Source organism: Scyliorhinus canicula, chromosome 14 (assembly GCF_902713615.1).
Source record: "Scyliorhinus canicula chromosome 14, sScyCan1.1, whole genome shotgun sequence".
Classification (NCBI taxonomy): Eukaryota; Metazoa; Chordata; class Chondrichthyes; order Carcharhiniformes; family Scyliorhinidae; genus Scyliorhinus; species Scyliorhinus canicula.
Window position 1 is genome coordinate 94,112,734 of NC_052159.1, and position 17,989 is coordinate 94,130,722.

Here is a 17,989-nt window from a genome sequence, read left to right on the forward strand (position 1 = left end):
CTGGAGCCACAGGGGATGCACCATATTGAAACAGTAGTTAGAGTAAGAGAAAGCAATTGTAATTCAGCATGGCTAATTCATAGGGAATATCCTTAGAATCATAGGGAATTATAGAATGATGCAGCGCAGAAGGGAGACGTTCAGCTCATCATGTTTGTGTCACTCTTTGAAGGTAGGATCCAATTAGTCCCACCCTTCTGCCCTACCACTACCACCAATGACAATGAACTGGATTTTCCTATCCTGGAACAGACTGGCAAGTAAAAAGTATTCCCATCTCCGTTACCATCCTTCCCGGCGTTCACGTCGGCGGAATAGAGCATGGACCTCAGAACTCACCTGCACTTATTATAAGATAATCAAACTCGCTACAGACTTATCAAAAGCCCGTTTCCCACTACTTCAGAATTTTCCTGGAGGTGGCTGGAGTTTAGCGGTTGTCTGTGTCAGGCCAGTTGAATGGAGGTGAAGGTAATGTCTGGGGCAAATCATGAAGATGAGAGAATTTAAAAAGTAAGTAAAAAGCTTTTTGAAAGTTGAAAGAGCTTAATCCTTTAAATTAAAGTTGCAACACAGATTGGGGAAGAAACCAGAGTTGAGAACTCTGCCAGTTCAGGGGAACCACACACTTCTGACATTGCCAGGCATTGTGTGGTCATTGATGCAATGGGAAAGGTTGTTTGGAAGTCCACAGAAACATCAAAGTGACCTCAAATTAAGAGATTTCTGTTCATTCTTGAAAATTTTGTTTGTGGAATTCACTGCTGTTAGGTTCAGAACATTTTCTTAGTAGGTTTAAAGTTCTGGTAAGCATGGCATTTCTTATCAGGGGCAATTAATTGAGAAACATAGGCCAAATCGAATTCAATATATCAGAACAAACAAAATGTCTGGTCTGAGAAAATTATTATAAAATTACAGATAATGTGAAAAGGCCAGAGAACATTGAATTGTAATGCTATAATACCAATATTTTACCACTAGAGAGCACCATTACCATTTAGGCTGTTTCAGTAAGGCCTACTTGTGGCATAAATAGGAAACTACAACAATACTATATTAATACACATCAAAATTTGTTCCTGGTGTGATCAGATAAGGTCAGATTCTGGACCAGCATTAATATTGCTATGGACTTCCTATCCCCAGATTCGGTAAAACTTGCGTATGGCCCAATAATTGGGGGTGGGATTCTCTGTAGCCCGACGCTGAAATCGGGATCAGCGATCAGGCGGAGAATGGCTTCCGATGCCGGAATCGGGGCAGGCAGTTGACGGCAGTTGGTGATGCTCCGCCCCTCTAAATTGGCATAATCGGGACGTGTGCAGTTGCAGTGCCGTTGGCGTGTCATCAGTCGGCTCACCCATGATGATCTGCTCCCGATGGGCCGAGTTCCCGATGGCGTGGGCCATGTGTAGTCCAAATGGTCGGGAAGTTGGTATACCGGCTGCGGATAGTGTTCAGGGCCGCCACACTCTGCTGGGATCTGTGCTGCTGGCTGGGGAGGATTCTGCTACTGGTGGGGGTGTGGCCAGGAGGTGGGCTGTGGGGTCAGGGTCCAGCACAGCCGGCGCCATGTTTCCCGGCGTGACCGGTGGGGACGTAGGCGTGCGCGGCTGCAGCTTGTCAGCCCTGCGCATACGCAGCCGGGGCCCGGCCATTCTCTGACCATTCTCCGCACGATCCCCAGGAGTTCCAGCCCCTCACCGTTACTGGAATTAGTGAGGGATTTGTGCCGATTTTCCCATCGTGGAGCACCATGAATTCTCCGTTGGCCCCAGCGCTTAGCCACAGTAACGAAGAATGCAGCCCCGGAATTTTACTTTGGTTTCTCAGTTTTGTGTTGCTTTTGTGTATTCATAGTAAGAATTACCATATTATCTGTGAAGCCATATTTGCTTTGTTCACTGATCTGTTGTACTGTTATTAACTGAAAAGGAGAAATTAAGTGCAAATAAAGATTCTGCAGTTTTGAAATCTAAATATTAAAAAAGGGAAAGGGCATCTGGATTCCATCTCAGCATCAGGAAGCTGCAACTGGAAGTGTGTGTTGCACCCTCAGTAATCGAGGCCACTGAAGAAGAGAACAATAACCTACACAGGACAGACGGAGCACCAGGCACCAGGAGGCCAGAAAAGAGAATTAGGAACTTGAAGGAAAACGAGACACTGGGCAAGACTGTCCGGAAAGATTTCTATGTGTGGTAGCGAGCGGGAGCTACTGCGAGCTTCCCGGCGCTCGGCCCATCGATCCGGCAATGCTATATAACTTTAATTGGTCCAGTTAACGAGGCCCCACAGGCTTTTTGCCGCAAATGAAGGCTCACCAGCCAATTTATCGGCATTGCGCTCACTAGCTCCCTGCTAACAAGGCCGACCAGCACTTAAATAGCACTTGCTCAACCAACATCAATCAACTTGCAACATTGGGGCCAAGGAGACCGGCCCCGAGATTCGGCGATGCAGACATGGGGGGCCTCCTAGACTCAGTGGGGGCCTGGAGAGATGTCCTGTTCCACCGAGAGTCCTGGAGGGTGAGTCACAGGGCAGCCAGTGCTGCCCGGGACGAGGTGGCGGCGGCTGTAATCTTCGGGAGTGTGACCAGGAGGCCTGGCCTCCAGTGTCGAAAAAAGGTCAATGACCTACACCGGGCAGCACGAGTGACCCCAAAGTCCCCCCACCCACCGAGACCTTTCCGCCCTCACATGAGCATTCCCCCCACCCAACTCTCCATGCGTTCACCCCCCCTTCCTTCCCTTCCAATCCTCCGTTCACCCCCTCTTCCTTCAATTCCCCCCCCCCCCAGAAACCCTTCCTCCAGGTTGACGTTTTTCGACTCCAGTGTGATCACATGCTGGGGAGGCTGATGAATGATGAAAGGCCGTTGGATATGCGGTCACCCCCGTTAATTGTATGGAAATAGTGATGAGAATTGGTTTTTCCCAACCCTCCGGAGAAACCCCGATTTTGCCTAGGGGAGTAGGCTGTTTGCATTGCAAGCTGTTTGCCGCCTGGCACGGTTCTCGTCTCCAGCTATTCACCGGCGATGTTTCGCTTGAGTGAGAACGCGATGAGGCTGCAGAATTACGCCACTATCTTGAGCACAAAATCTACGGGCAGAGTCGAGGAGACCTGGAGATGACTGAGAACTAGTACTAAAGGATACTGTGACACTATTGGCAGATGATCACAGATATCTGCACCATCATTAGATGTGGACCTCAGTATCATCTCATAGGCGTCTACATGCTGGACCATCACCCAGCTAACAGATTCCTTCTTTACCAATGATACTGTGGCATCTTTTTGCCATCCTCAGGGAAGATTCTTTCCTCCGGATTCGTTGCATCATCTTGGGTCCCTGTGGTGTAGTGACAGGCTTTGACACAAACCTTCTCCTTCAGGACAGCCAGCTACCCATGTTAGCTGCCTTGGGTGTCTGAAACATGCCTCCACTAGCTGGAAATTAACAGAAACTGTATCTCCAATCTATCAAGGGCTTCCCTAAAATCTGATACTCCGTCGGTTTCCCGCTGGGCAGGTTTATCACAAAAAAATACCAGGCTCCTATTTCCCATTTCCAAGGGGAAAATCGAACTTAACTCGACTACTTAAGGGCAGATGTATAACATTTTGACAATATTCTTTACAGAAATAAAGTTGCACGGACTGAGTTGGAAGGTTGGGGTTTACGTCTTGATGAGCAAATCTCATTGGTAGGCCGTGTCCTTCCGACTGAGAAGATTCATATGTTTGAACATTCTGTGAGTATCCCTCTTCTCTGAACATAACAAGGTTTTGCTTCCAAAAACTTCATTGTGCTGAGTTGTGTAATTAAGCTTGCATTTCAGTGGATTATTCAAACATGATAAATATAATCGGTGGGTGATATTGAACCCGCAGTAGCCCTGTGTGGAATTGACGACATGGCTGGAAAATCCCGAGAGAAATTCCCCCCTCCCCCTCGCTGTCGATATCACATGGGCATGAACCGCATTTGAATAGATTTTAATGTCTATAAATGTTATTAACGGGCCCCTTGTCACATGACCCCCCTCACTAAATATTCACACCTCGCTAACATGTCGACAAAGTTTACAACAGGTTTGGCCAAATGAGAATCAGTCGAGGGGATCCCTCCGGGGGCACAGAGGTAAGAATAGCCCCTGGGGTGAGAGGGTCATGCCTAGGCAGTTCCAGGGTCAGTAATGGGTCGGTCCCTAGTGGAGCCCCAGGGTGGGGGGTGCTGCGTTTATGTATGGTGGGGGATTGGGGAGAGCGAACACTGAGGGGAGGGGGGTGCTGCAGTGTGGAATGCCAACAAGGAATGTTTGGGATTGGCGCCTGTTTTCAGTCTGAGCCTGACACTTTGTAAATTCTGGTAAGATTCCGCCCATTATCTGTAATGATCACACTTTGGGCAGGATTCTCCAGATGTGTTTTTCTTGCTAAAAGGAGGTGGTACACCGTTAATTGGTGGTGGGATTCTCTGGTCCTGCCACTGTCCGTGGGAATTTCCATTGAAGCCTCCTTATGCCGCCGGGAAACCTGTGGTAGGGATGCACTGCCAGCAGGACCAGAGAATCCGCTGGTGTGAACGGCCGGAGAATTCTTGCCTTTTTTAAAGTTTGATACCCTGTTCTTTCTGTAAACATTTTTTGTTTTTGTTTCAGATTCCAGAATCTGCTCCTTATTAAGACAGGAGAGTTGGAATTAGTGTTTGAAATGCTATCCTATGACACTTCTAAAATCAAATTCCTTTCTCTGTGATTATGATCACTGTTGCCTTGTTATTACCCAGAGGGTGATAATCTCTGGATTATTCCCCAAACAATCTGAAAATAGGCATAGAGACAGACAAATTAACACATAGTTTAAGGGCTGATGTGGCAAAAAGGGCATCCTTTTCACTGGTCTCTGGCACCAACAAAGGGTCAGGAAGGAGCTGTACTGAAGAGGCGGACTTCACCTGAACCAGAAAGGGACTAGTCCAACCAGAAAGGATAAATAGGGATGATGCAAAGGCTTTAAGCTTGTTAGATATGGGAAGTGATCTGCAAAAAAACAGATGTGAAATGTGAAATGAAATAGACAAGGGAGCATAAAGGGAGGACATCCTGAATTTCCATACTGAGACTGTCCAACTTTCCTGTTAGAAATATCACCGCTCCCACCTGAAAAAAGATACAGAAATGTTCAATGCCATTGCGACCTTGACAGCTACTGACCGCACCATCCTCTGCCTGTACCAGACTCCAGGTCAGGTTGAAGGAAGCAGCAGGGTCCTGTCACTTACCCCTTGCTGAACTTGGGTCACCAAACCATGTTGCCTGAATGCAAATAACAGCTCTCCAAAACTTCTCCAAACACAATCCGCAGCAGCATTTCTACTAACTTTACCTCAGCATAAGCAAGTCAAAAGAATCTCCTCTGCAAATTGGTAGTTAGCCTTTTTAAATGAAGCTACTTGTGGGAGGTTTCTTGTGCTATTGAATGCCTGTTCAGCTGTGATTAGCATAGGCATTAGTGCACAGAACAAGTTAATGAAAGGAGCATCGAATCAAGCAGAACATGTATTTGAATTCATGATAGGATCCCTTCTGACACAACGTATGCCACATTTACTAGCAACTCGCACAGCATGTGGTACCATGCAGGCTTCTCTAATACTGGGCTGCAGCGGGCTTGTGTGATTTTAGGTCATCAGGTCTTCCATACTGCTGGCATCAATAAGGGAAATCTATAAGGGGATTCAGAAGAACACCTTTACTCAGAGGTTGGCGAGGATGTGGAACTCACCATCACAGGTTGAAGCAAATGGTGTAGGTGCATTTAAGAGATAGCTACATAACCATACAGGGAAGTTTGGAGCCTGGTTCTGATAGAGTCAGATGAGAAAGGAAGTGGAGCATAAGCACTTACGTGGACTTGTTAAAGGACGAGTAGCCTGTCTCCTTGCCACTACATAATTTTAATAAGAAGAATTAAATTGTTTAATATGAACCATTTCTCCTTTCTTTTGACCACCTCCAGTGCCAGCCAGTGTCACCAGTAGACTGGTCCAGGGATATTCGAAATGCAAGGATTATTGGCAGTCGGCCACTTCAAGACTGGCTGATAGTTTTCAGTCAAAGAAATTATGAAAGTGCTGGGAAGCTTTTGGCTTGCCTTAAAAAAGTGGGACCACCAATGGGCTTTACAGTTGAGAATCCAAAAATGTAAGTCCAGATCAATAGCGAATCATATACTCCAAATTTGACACTATTCATTGCTTCATAATCAAAGGGGAAGTTCATTCTCGGAGTAAACATTACTGGGGCACCGTGTTACACATTGGAAATGTTTCCAGCAATAGTACAAATAACTGTCATGTATCTGCCAATGTGTTTATTTAATATTCAAGAGGCAGAACTTTCCCGTTATAAATTGGCAGCCTGCCATTGGTCGGTGGCAGGATTTTCTGGTCCCATCATTGGTAACGGGGTTTCCTGTTGAATGCACCCCTCGCCGCCGGGAAACCTGCAGCAGGGGTGTGCCGTTGGTGGGACCCGAAGATTGGTGTGAATGGCCAGAAAATTCCAGGCAAAGTTATTCATATGAATGGGTCTTTACTCTGCAGTTGACAGTAGAATATTCAGAACAGGTTGCTAATGTCAGTTTTAGTATCCTGACTGCACAGGATAAAAAGCACAGAAACAGGCCATTCGACTCCCAAGACAGTGCCGGTGTTTACGCTCCAGTTTAGCCTCCTTTCATCTTTCCTCATCTAACCCTTGATTCCCTTCTCCCTCAAATGCTTGATTAGCCTTCCCTTAAGTGCATCATTACATTTTGCTTCAACCACTCCCTGTGGTAGGAAGTTCCATCTTCATTAACTCTGCAGTTTCTTCTAATTTCTCTGTATTCCGTTTGGACTATCTGATATTGATGGCCCCTGGATTCCCTCCTCCACCCTCCTTTCATGGGCATGGCCCCTCTCGGGCCTTAACCCTTGGCAGTACCACGCTGGCAGTGTAAGGGGCCAGCTTGGCAGTGCCAGCTGGGTAGCGCCACCTTGCAGTGCCAGGGTGCCAGCTGGGCAGTGCCAAGGTTACCACGGTTCTGGGGGAGAGGCAGGGAGCACCCTGCACTGTCCCTGGCCACCCGATGGCCTGTGAGACCCACGTTTGTGTGGACCAGTACTGAATGCAGCATCCCTGGAGAAGCTGGTAGATCCCGGGAGGATGGTAGGTCCCGCATAAGCGCTTTGAAGTAGGTTTAAACCCTACTTGGGTGCGCCATTTGGTCACGTTCCGGGATCCTGAATCCGATGCCTCACAGGACTTGGGTAGATCCCGCAAGGCGTGATGGCTGTTGGGAAGCCCGAGGAAAGACTTTCCCGGGATCTACTGGCCGCATTGCGCTTGAGCGAGAGCACACGCCGCCGGTAGACCATGCCTACTATCTTCTTTTCTCCTCTATGCTTCTGTTTATGAATTCAGGGTTTCTGTATTGTTTTTTAATAACCGTATCAACTTCTCTGGCCACCTTCAGAGATTTGTGGTATGGTGGCACAGTGGTTAGCTCTGCTGCCTCACAGTGCCAGGGTCCAAGGTTCACTTCCGGTATTGGGTGACTGTGTGGTGATTGCACGTTCTTCCACTGTCTGAGGGTTTCCTCCGGTTGCTCCAGTTTCCTCCCACAGTGCAAAGATGTACAGATCGGGTGGGGTTATGGAGTTTTGGGAATAGGGCGGGTGCTCTTTCAGACTCTTTTTTTTTTAAATAACATTTTATTAAGGTATTTAAACATTTTTATAACAGTAACAAAAACAATGACATCAACATGGTAAAAGAAACATTTCCCCCCCCCATCTCAATCCCACCCCCTGGCGCATGATGAGGAGGTATTAACCCTGCTTAGGGCATCTGCCCATAGACCCACCTCTATCTCTCCTCCTAGCTCGTCCTCCCACTTGCCCTTAAGCTCCTCCACCGAAGTTTCCTCCGCCTCCGAAAGCTCCTGGTAATTATCCGATACCTTCCCCTCTCCCACCCAGGTACTGGAAACTACTCTATCCTGTATCCCCGTGGCGGCAGCAGCAGAAAGGCCAGCACCTGTTTTCCCAGGGAGTCGCGCACCTGCAAATACCTAAAACCATTCCCTGCTGGCAATTTAAATGTATCCTCCAAAGCTTTCAATCTGGGAAAGCTCCCATCTATAAATAGATCGCCCATCCTTCTAATTCCTGTCCTCTGCCAAAGGGCAGCACGGTAGCATTGTGGATGGCACAATCGCTTCACAGCTCCAGGGTCCCAGGTTTAATTCCGGCTTGGGTCACTGTCTGTGCGGAGTCTGCACATCCTCCCCGTGTGTGCGTGGGTTTTCTCCAGGTACTCCGGTTTCCTCTCACAGTCCAAAGATGTGCAGGTTAGGTGGATTGGCCAGGCTAAAATTGCCCTTAGTGTCCAAAATTGCCCTTAGTGTTGGGTTGGGATACTGGGTTATGGGGATGGGGTGGAGGTGTTGACCTTGGGTAGGATGCTCTTTCCAAGAGCCAGTGCAGACTCGATGGGCCGAATGGTCTTCTGCACTGTAAATTCTATGTAAAAAAAAACTCCGGAACCCGCCATCTAGCCTACCCGGTACAAACCTGTGGTTGTTATAAATCGGGGTCAAATAGATGCTCCCTCCATTCTCATATCTCCTCCACTGCCCCCAGATCCTCAGAGCCGCCACTACCACCGGACTTGTGGAGTATTGGGCCGGCGATGACGGCAAAGGTGCCGTTACCAATGTTCCCAGATTGGTGTCTTTACATGACGCCTCCTCCATCCTCTCCCATGCCGACCCCTCCCCCACTACCCACTTCCTAATCATGGCTATATTAGCCGCCCAGTAGTAATTGCAGAAGTTCGGCAGCGCCAAACCCCCTCCCCTCCCCAACTGCGCTCCAGCAACACTTTCTTCACTTGCGGGGTTTTACTCTCCCACACAAAGCCCAAAATAATCTTATTCACCTGCTTGAAAAATGCCTTAAGAATGAAGATGGGGAGGCACTGAAAGACAAACAGAAATCTGGGGAGGACCGTCATTTTCACAGCCTGTTCCCCCCCCCCCCCCCCCCCCGCCAGTGATACCGGGAGCATGTCCCATCTCTTAAAGTCCCCTTCCATTTGTTATACCAACCGGGATAGGTTTAACTTGTGTAGTACCTCCCATTCCCGGGCCATCTGGATTCCCAGATATCGAAAGCTCCTTCCTACCATTCTAAGCGGCAGCTCTCCCAGTCTCTTCTGCCCTCTTGCCTGGATCACAAACATCTCGCTTTTCCCCATGTTCAATTTATACCCCGAAAAATTGCCAAATTCCCCCAAGATTCACATTACTTCACCCATCCCCTTCAACGGGTCCGAAATGTACAAGAGCAGGTCATCTGCGTAGAGCGACACCCGGTGCTCCCCCCCCCTCCCCCCCCCCCCATCCCCCGAACCAACCCTTTCCAGATCCTTTCGGCTCTTAACGCCATGGCCAATGGCTCTATGGCCAGAGCAAACAGTAACGGGAAGAGTGGGCACCCTTGCCTCATCCCTCGGTGTAGTTCAAAATACTCCGACCTCAGCCGATTCGTCCGCACATTCGCCACTGGTGCCTGATAGAGCAACGGCACCCAGTCAATAAAGCCCTCACCAAATCCAAACCTTCCCAGAGTCTCCCACAGGTAATTCCACTCCACCCAATCAAAAGCCCTCTCCGCATCCATCGCTACCACCACCTCTGCCTCCTCTCCTTCTGAGGGCATCATAATAACATTCAGAAGCCTTGGAACATTGGCCTTGAGTTGCCTGCCCTTAACAAATCCCGTCTCGTCTTCCCCTATCACCCCTGGGACAGAGTCCTCTATCCTTGTGGCCAGTACCTTAGCCAACAGTTTGGCATCCACACTTAGTCGAGAAATCAGCCTGTATGACCCGCATTGCTCCAGATCCTTCTCCTATTTCAGGATCAATGAAATCGAGGCCTGCGACATTATTGGGGGAGAGGACTCCCTTATCTCTTGCTTTGTTAAATGTCCTCACAATCAGTGGGCTCAATATCTCTGAAAACTTCTTATAGAATTCCACCGAGTAGTTGTCAGGCCTCGCGGCCTTGCCCTACTGCATGCCCTCCAGCCCCTTGATTATTTCCTCAATCTCAATTGGGGCTCCCAGCCCCTCCACCAAGTCCTCCTCCACCCTCGGGAACCTCAACTGATCCAGAAATTGCCTCATCCTCTCCACCCCAGCCGGGGGTTCCGACTCATATAATTTACTATAAAAGTCCTTAATCACCTCGTTCACCCCCGCTGGGTCCAGGACAGTATTACCGTCTCTAGTCTTTACCAATCTCCCTGGCCGCCTCTCTTTTCCTGAGCTGGTGCGCCAACATTCTGCTTGCCTTTTCCCCGTACTCATAGAGGGTCGGTGCAGACTCGATGGACCGAATGACCTCCTTCTGCACTGTAGGAATTCTATGGTTCTATGGAATGTGCACGCATGCGTCCGGGCTTTAGGGTCCAGCTGGAGCTGTGAACTGTCATTAAAAATAACACTGACAGCCTAGGTACCACTTCCCTGGCTCCATCCTGTCCTGGGCTATTTACCTGTGGGGTTGGGAGGGTGAATGCAAGGATACTTGCCCACACATGACAGATGACATTATACGTAATTGATTGCCTGTTAACGGAGGTCTACTGGTTCCAGGTGGCACCCTGATTCCTACAATCAGCATGAGTCAGTTTAGATATCCGGAGGGAGGTGCCTGGTGATAAAACCCTAGCACTCCAGGCATTCCTATGCCTCCTGGCCTAGGTGCAGCAACAGACAAAGGCTATCCTGTGCAGGGCTCTCCAAAGAGTGGTGGTCTGGTCGCAAAATCCATGATTAAATTTTAAATTAAAATAGATTTGCAAGGTTTGCCTCCATTTTGAAACTATTTTAAATTATTTCTAACCCTTACATGTTGTTCCATTACAGCTTACTGCTCCTTTCAAGCTGAAGACCGTTGATTGGCCCTCTAACTTTGAGATCCTGTCAACTGCCCTCATTTGATTACCCAAGGAAAATGTTTCCCACACATTGCAGGCTACTGGTTTTAATATCTAAAGGTAACGTTGCCATAGTCCCAGATGTCCATAGGCTGCTTTTCCCTTTGAGGGGGAGAGCTGACTGGTGGCAATTTAACCTGAGGATCACTACACCTCAGGTGAGGGACAAGGTTGAGAAGGCGGGTCTTCATGAATAATCTCAGCCGGTATGGGAATTGAACCCGCGTTGCTGGCCTCACACTACATCATGAACCAGCTATCCAGCCAACTGAGCTAAACCCCTCACTTCCCCATCCTAACCCTTCACTCCCAATACTACCCACCTCTTTACTCTATCTCCTCCTTATCCGACCCCTCTCCCCTCCTCATCCTAACCCTCCCCTCCCCATTGTACCCCTCCCTCCTACTTCCCTCCTAACCCACCACTCTCCATTCTACCCCTTCCCCTCTGCATCCTACCCCATCCACCCATCCTGCACCCCTCCCCTCCCCATCCTGCCCCCTCCCTTGCACATGGTACCCCCTCCCCATCCTACGGCCTGCTGCCCCTCCCCACCTACCCCTCATTCTTCCTCCCTCATACTTTCTTCCCATCTTACCTTCCTTTCTTCCCCCTCACGATTTCTCAACATCCTATTGACCCCTCCACCCATCCTGCCTTCTTACACACTTACGTTCTCTTTGGCTCCTCAAAATTGGCGTGAACCTTTAAATTTACCTGCTTTATGGCAGCTGATGCTGTAAAGAGAGAGAGTGGCCTCACTTCCCCTGATGCTGTTGCCTTTCACTGAAGACTCCTTGAGCCTGCACATTTCTTAGCAGGCCTGAGTCAGAAAGGTGAGAAATATGCAGATCCCAACTAAAGTCAGTAACAAGGAGAGAAGTGGCAATCAGAAATTCTGACCCATTATTTTCATTAAAAATATTTGAACGTACATGTTTTCTATTCTCATTACCTTGAGTTTTTAAAATAGTTGGTTTTATTTCTTGATAATTGTTTTGTTATGTGTTAAAAGGGTTCAAGTAAATGAAAGTCCCACATCCATCATACAAGCTTTGAGGCAACACATCGAGCCCAGTACGCAGCTGGTAAATATGCAGTCTAAATCTGTATTTATTGTTTAAGAGGTAATTCAAAACTCTGAATTTATTCTTGGCATGCACAGGAAACTGAAAATAAGCATGTTTTCTCTGACTACAGAGTTTTAACAATGATGAGGTTTGAAGAATGCAACCAACATGTTACACTAATTCCACTCTGGTCTGAAGCTTACTTAATACTTCTCTCTGAATGAACAGTAAAACAGATTATCTGGCTGTTAACACATTGATTTTTGTCTGCAAATTGGCTGCTATGTATCCTGGGTCACAACACTGGCTACACTTCAAAAGTACTTTCAGTGGCTGTAAAGCAATTTGGGGTGTCTTAAAGTCATGGAATTCCAATGCTTTTCCCGCATCTAATGGCGTACTACGACAGACTTTGATCCGTCTCTATAGCTAGTAATTTCCGGAACAGCTCGCTAGTCTGTCACCATGGGCTTGTAGTTGAGGGGTGCCACTCCACATCAAGCGTGGCTGACCAGGTGTCGCTCCCGCTCTCACCGCCAGCCATTGGCATGTTGGAAGGATGTACAGGTTCACACTCAACCTGTTTAATCATGCTTTGAACACACCTTCCTTAAACATCAGTTCCTGGGCTGAGACTTAAACATGGAGCTTCTGGCTCAGAGATAGGGACACGACCCACTGTGACACGAGACCTCCCAGGAAGTCATGAGAGACACAATATCAATGTAAGTATTTTACTAATATTAGCAATAACTGCCTAAGAGTGATTAATTGACACCTGGCGCAGGATTCTCCGAAGCCCCGCCGGGTTGGTGATTCGTCAGGGGGGCGGCGTGAATCCCGCCCCCGCCGGCTGCCGAATTCTCCGGCGCCGGGGTTTTGGTGAGCCGCTGGGGGTGGGATTCGCCCCGGCTGCTGGAGCGGACCCCCGGCGATTCTCCGGCCCGCGATGGGCCGAGTGGCTGCCCGTTTTCAGCCAGTCCCGCCGGCGTAAATTACAACAGGTCCTTACAGGTGGGATGTGGCTGCGTGGGCGGCCTCCGGGGTCCTCGGGGGGGCGCGGGGGAGTCTGGCCCCGGGAGGTGCCCCCACGGTGACCTGGCCCGTGACCGGGGCCCACAGACCGGCGCGTGGGCCTGTGCCGTGGGGGCTCTCTATTCCTCCGTGTCGGCCGCTGTAACAGTCCGCGATGGCCAACGTGGAGATGAATCCCCCTGCGCATGCGCTGGGATGGCGCCAGCACATGCTGCTGCTCCCGCGCATGCGCCAACTCGCGCTGGCTGGTGGAGGCCCTTCGGCGCCGGTTGGTATGGCGCCAAGCCCCTTCTGCGCCTGCCGGCGCGGCGCAAACCACTCCGGCGCCGGCCTAGCCCCTCGCACCTTCGGGGCGGCCCAACATCAGAGCGGTTCACGCCACTCCTTCGCGCCGGAGTTGCCCGCCCCGCCGGTTTTTGCAGAATCCCGACCCTGAACTTTCAAGAAATCAGTTGCTCAGCATTGTTCAGATAATTTGAAAGGTACAAGTAAATACCAATAAGTTTAACATTATTATTTAACTCAGCAAATAGTTCAAATTACATTTGCTGAAAGTACAACACCTTCAGATTAATTTGAGGTTTATAGTTTAAGTTTTTTTCTCAGCTGCAACAGGAAATAACATCCATTCCTGTTCTTGTACTGTCTCAGGACTCCATCAGATTCCACCTGTGCCTTGGGATGTTTTGCAAAGTGAATGCTGCTATAGAAAGGCAGAGTGTTGTTGTGGAGGAATGAAGAAGGTGTGAAAGGTGACCCCCATTCCTCCATAGCTTCAGGTTGCCCAGATTAAACCTAAAATGAAAAACGCACCAAAACATTGTGATGGAATCTGTGGGTAAAACTTGTATTCTTTGAGACAGACCCAAATTGAAAAGGAAAAATGAAAAGAGAAGCTGCCCTTTCATAGTTGCTCGGAAAACTCAGGCTGAAACTGAGAATTGCAAACCAACATTTCTGGGTGAAAATATATGAACGGAGATGGTGCCATCAGAGCTCAGTAGGAGTTGATGCATCGACTGATACAGTATAGGCAGACTGAATAAGACAGAGGTTCAATCCAGAAGCCGAGAATAGGAAAATACACAGTTGCTGCAGCTCTTTATGTTCCTTGAAGATAACATTGGTGAATCTACACCATTTACACTGAATTGAGGAGGTTATGCATACTACATGTGACAGTTTTGGTGAAGACCGTGCGCATGGAACTGAAGTTGATTGTGCGCTGTTGTTGGTTGGGGAATTAGGCTGAATTCTAGAAGAAGAGGGGCTGATATTCTTCTTGAGGAAGACAGAGATTTGAAGACAGTTGTAACTTACGATTGATGACATATATGCTAAATGGACTGCCGAGCAAGTTGCCTGTCAATTCATTTAACTAAGGTTGACTCTGGATTTTAGAGTGTAGACGGTTACCTAAGATAGCATTTAGCATTTGCTATGTTTGTCTCTTATTGTAAAATCTCCTCCTCTTTAAACCATGGAATCTTGTGGCTGCATTTTGTCAGTAAATAACTGGGATTTTAGATTTTATTTTTGTTTAAAGTTACTGGTCTCTAAGTTGATCATAACAAAAGGAATTTAAAGCCATTAAATAAACTCTAAAACTTAAATATATTTCACAATTTAAAAGACAAATGACCTGCACTTCGCTAAGCCTTTTGTGACTTTTAACTCTGCAGAGCCCGTAAACCGGTCCCAAAAAATAATCCATGGAACCACAGGTGTTTGCCAGCAGCTACTAGATGGTAGAGGAAGGAAATAGGGCCTGAGAAAAACCGTACCCATCTGTTATTATTTGCTTCAGGTGGACTGAGCACAGATTGGGCAATTAATGGTTGTCTCCAGCAGACTCCAGAAAAGCGGCTTTGTAAAGATTTTGGAGTGGGGATCTCATATTGGAGCTTGCTTTTCCTCTGCTCTCTTCCTCTCCCACCGGAAGGGCAATCTAGCCTAAAATATTTACGAATTGCAAAAATAATATAAATGGAATAAAACTATCCCTAGATATATTGGGGTAGAAATTAATCTGAGCCCAAAGCAAGATGAGCGAGGATTAATAGGCATTGGACTCTGGCCTCATCTATTTATCTGGGGTGAGTTGCTAGTGCTGGCTATACCTCCACCAGCATCTCATGGTGTGTGACAAATCACCCTCTGGTTGTCTGACTCACCAACAGCGACCCTGAGGTACGTACTTGGAGAGGGATTAGAACTTCCGATGGTGGTGGGATGAGGCTTAATTGTGACTCCTCCAGAGTCCAGGCGTTCCTGGCTCTGTAGGAAGGTTTTCTTGAAATTAGAAAACAAAACCACACGAGGGCTGCCACCCTTGCTCATGCGGTGACTAATTTGTCAAAGATGTCCTTTCACAGGCTTTAGATCTTCAATTTACGTATTGAAAATGCCTAATTCTTGTTTTGAGTAACTGCCCTAAAAAGGCACCTCAAAAGCAACACCACAAATTTGGCAGAGGAATCAACTTCTGCCCTGGTCGGGTGCAACCTATTCCACCGCTAAACTGATATAATTTGTTCCCTTTTTTATGCCTTTACCCCAAAGCAAAACAGAAAATGCTGAGAATACTCAGCAGGTCTGGTGCCATGTATGGTCAGAGAAATATAGTTAACATTTTTGAGCGTTAACCCTTCATCAGAACTTTTTAAAACTAATTTCTACCCTGATGTATTCTTCCGAACTGATGATCTTTTCCTTGAATTGTAGGTGCTGTGCATCCTGCCCTCGAATCAGAAGGGCAGTTACGACTGCATCAAAAAATTCTTGTGCGTAGAAAAGCCAATTCCAAGTCAGTGTGTGGTGGCCCGCACTCTAAACAGGGCAAATATGATGAGTATTGTCACCAAAATTGCTCTGCAGATGGCTTGCAAAATAGGGGGAGAATTGTGGATGGTGGATATCCCCGTGAGTACTCAGTTGTCCAAAATTAAAGGTTGGCTTTCATTGACTTCAATAGGTACATGTTCTGTTTTAATCACCTTGAAGTTTTAAAAAAAAATTTTTTTTTCTCCTTTTTCACATTTTCTCCCAAATTGACATCCGCCAACAATAAACAATAATCAGTAACAAATATGTCAATCCCCATATCAATAACAACGATCCCATCCTCCCACCAAACCCCAAACATTAGCCCACATGTTCACATAAACAAATGACAAAAAGGAATCAGTAGCCACCGATAGTCACCATTAACACTCCTCTCAACCCACCCACCGCACCCACCCCAACTAATGTTCGATGTTATCCAGTTCTTGAAAGTGCATGACGAATAATGCCCATGAATTGTAGAACCCTTCTATCCTTCCCCTCAGTTCGAACTTAACCTTCTAAGAGTCAAGTATTCCAACAGGTCCCCTCGCCACGCCAGGGCACAGGGTGGGGAGGTTGCTCTCCAACCCAGCACGATATGCCTTCGGGCGATCAACGAGGCGAAGGCTACAACATCTGCCTCCACACCCGTTTCCAACCCTGGCTGGTCCGACACCCCAAATATGGCCTCCAGGGGACCCGGGTCCAGTTTCTCGTGCACCACTTTAGAAATTACCCTAAAAACCTAATTCCAGTAATCCTCTAGCTTTGGACAAGACCAAAACATATGAATGTGATTAGCGCCTTCCCCCACCCACCCCGCAACGCTCACACACATCATCTACTCATTCAAGAATCAGCTCATCCTCACCTTCATGAGGTGTGCTCTGTGTACCACCTTCAGCTGTATCGGCCTCAACCTCGCGCATGAGGTGGAGGCATTTCTCTCCGGCGCACCTCACACCAGAACCCCTCCTCCATATCCTCTCCCAACTCTTCCTCCCACTTTGCTTTGATCCCTTCCAGTGGTGCCTTATCCTCTTCCAAAATAGCTCCATACACCACTGACACTACCCCCTTCTCCAGTCCCCTTGCCGGCAGCACCTCCTCCAGCAACGTGGAGGCCGACTCCATCAGGAAGCTCAGTATCTCCTTTCTGGCACAATCTCGAACCTGCATGTATCTAAACATTTCCCCCTGCTCCAGCCCATACTTTGCTTCCAGCTCCTTCAGCAAACCGATCCCTAAGAAATAAATCTTTTAGTGTCTTAATCCCCTTCTCCTCCCATTTCCGAAAATTTCCATCCCACCTCCCTGGCTCAAATCTGTGGTTCCCTCAAATCGGCATTTCCCTTGACCCTGCCCACAAATCGAAGTGTTGACGATACTGCCTCCAAATTCTCAATGAAGCTATTATTACCGGACTCCCTGAGCATTTCCCCGGGGCTATTGGGAGCGGGCGCTGTTGCAAGTGCTTTCAATCCCAGCCCCCTGCACAAACTCTCCTCCATTCAGACCCACTGGGAATCAACCCCTCTGACCCAGCTCCGCATCTTCTCCACATTCACCGTCCAGTTGTAATACATCAGGTTCGGAAGACCCACCCCCCTGCCTGCCTTCCCCTCTGTAGCAGCATCTTCCTCACTCTGGCCACCTTCCCTTCCCATATGAACAAAGTCATCCTTCCCTCAATCTCCCTGAAAAAAGCCTTTGGCAGGAAAATCGGCAGGCATTGAAAAATAAACAGAAATCGCGGCAACACATTCATTTTAACCGCCTGTACCCGACCCGCCAGTGACAGAGGGAGACCATCCCACCTTGCCAGATCAGCTTCCACTCTCCCCACCAAACTAGAAATGTTGCACCTGTGGTGCCCCCCTCCCCCCACCTCCCGGGCAATCTACACCCCCAGGTACATAAAGTGAGTCCCTGCCCCCCAACCCCGAGACACCACAATATACTCATTCTTATCTAGATTTAGCTTGTACCCCG

General features: G+C 48.1%; 1 protein-coding gene across 3 annotated transcripts in view; it reads left to right on the forward strand.

The window, feature by feature from the left end:
- LOC119977721 (piwi-like protein 4) overlaps positions 1 to 17,989 on the forward strand; it is a 110,983-nt gene that overhangs the window by 60,935 nt on the left and 32,059 nt on the right. For all 3 annotated transcript variants that reach the window (XM_038818906.1, XM_038818905.1, XM_038818907.1), the window contains 4 exons: positions 3,653 to 3,764; positions 6,034 to 6,218; positions 12,082 to 12,154; positions 15,896 to 16,093. In XM_038818906.1, coding sequence (XP_038674834.1) covers positions 3,653 to 3,764; positions 6,034 to 6,218; positions 12,082 to 12,154; positions 15,896 to 16,093 — 568 coding nt within the window. The remainder of the gene's footprint in view (positions 1 to 3,652; positions 3,765 to 6,033; positions 6,219 to 12,081; positions 12,155 to 15,895; positions 16,094 to 17,989) is intronic.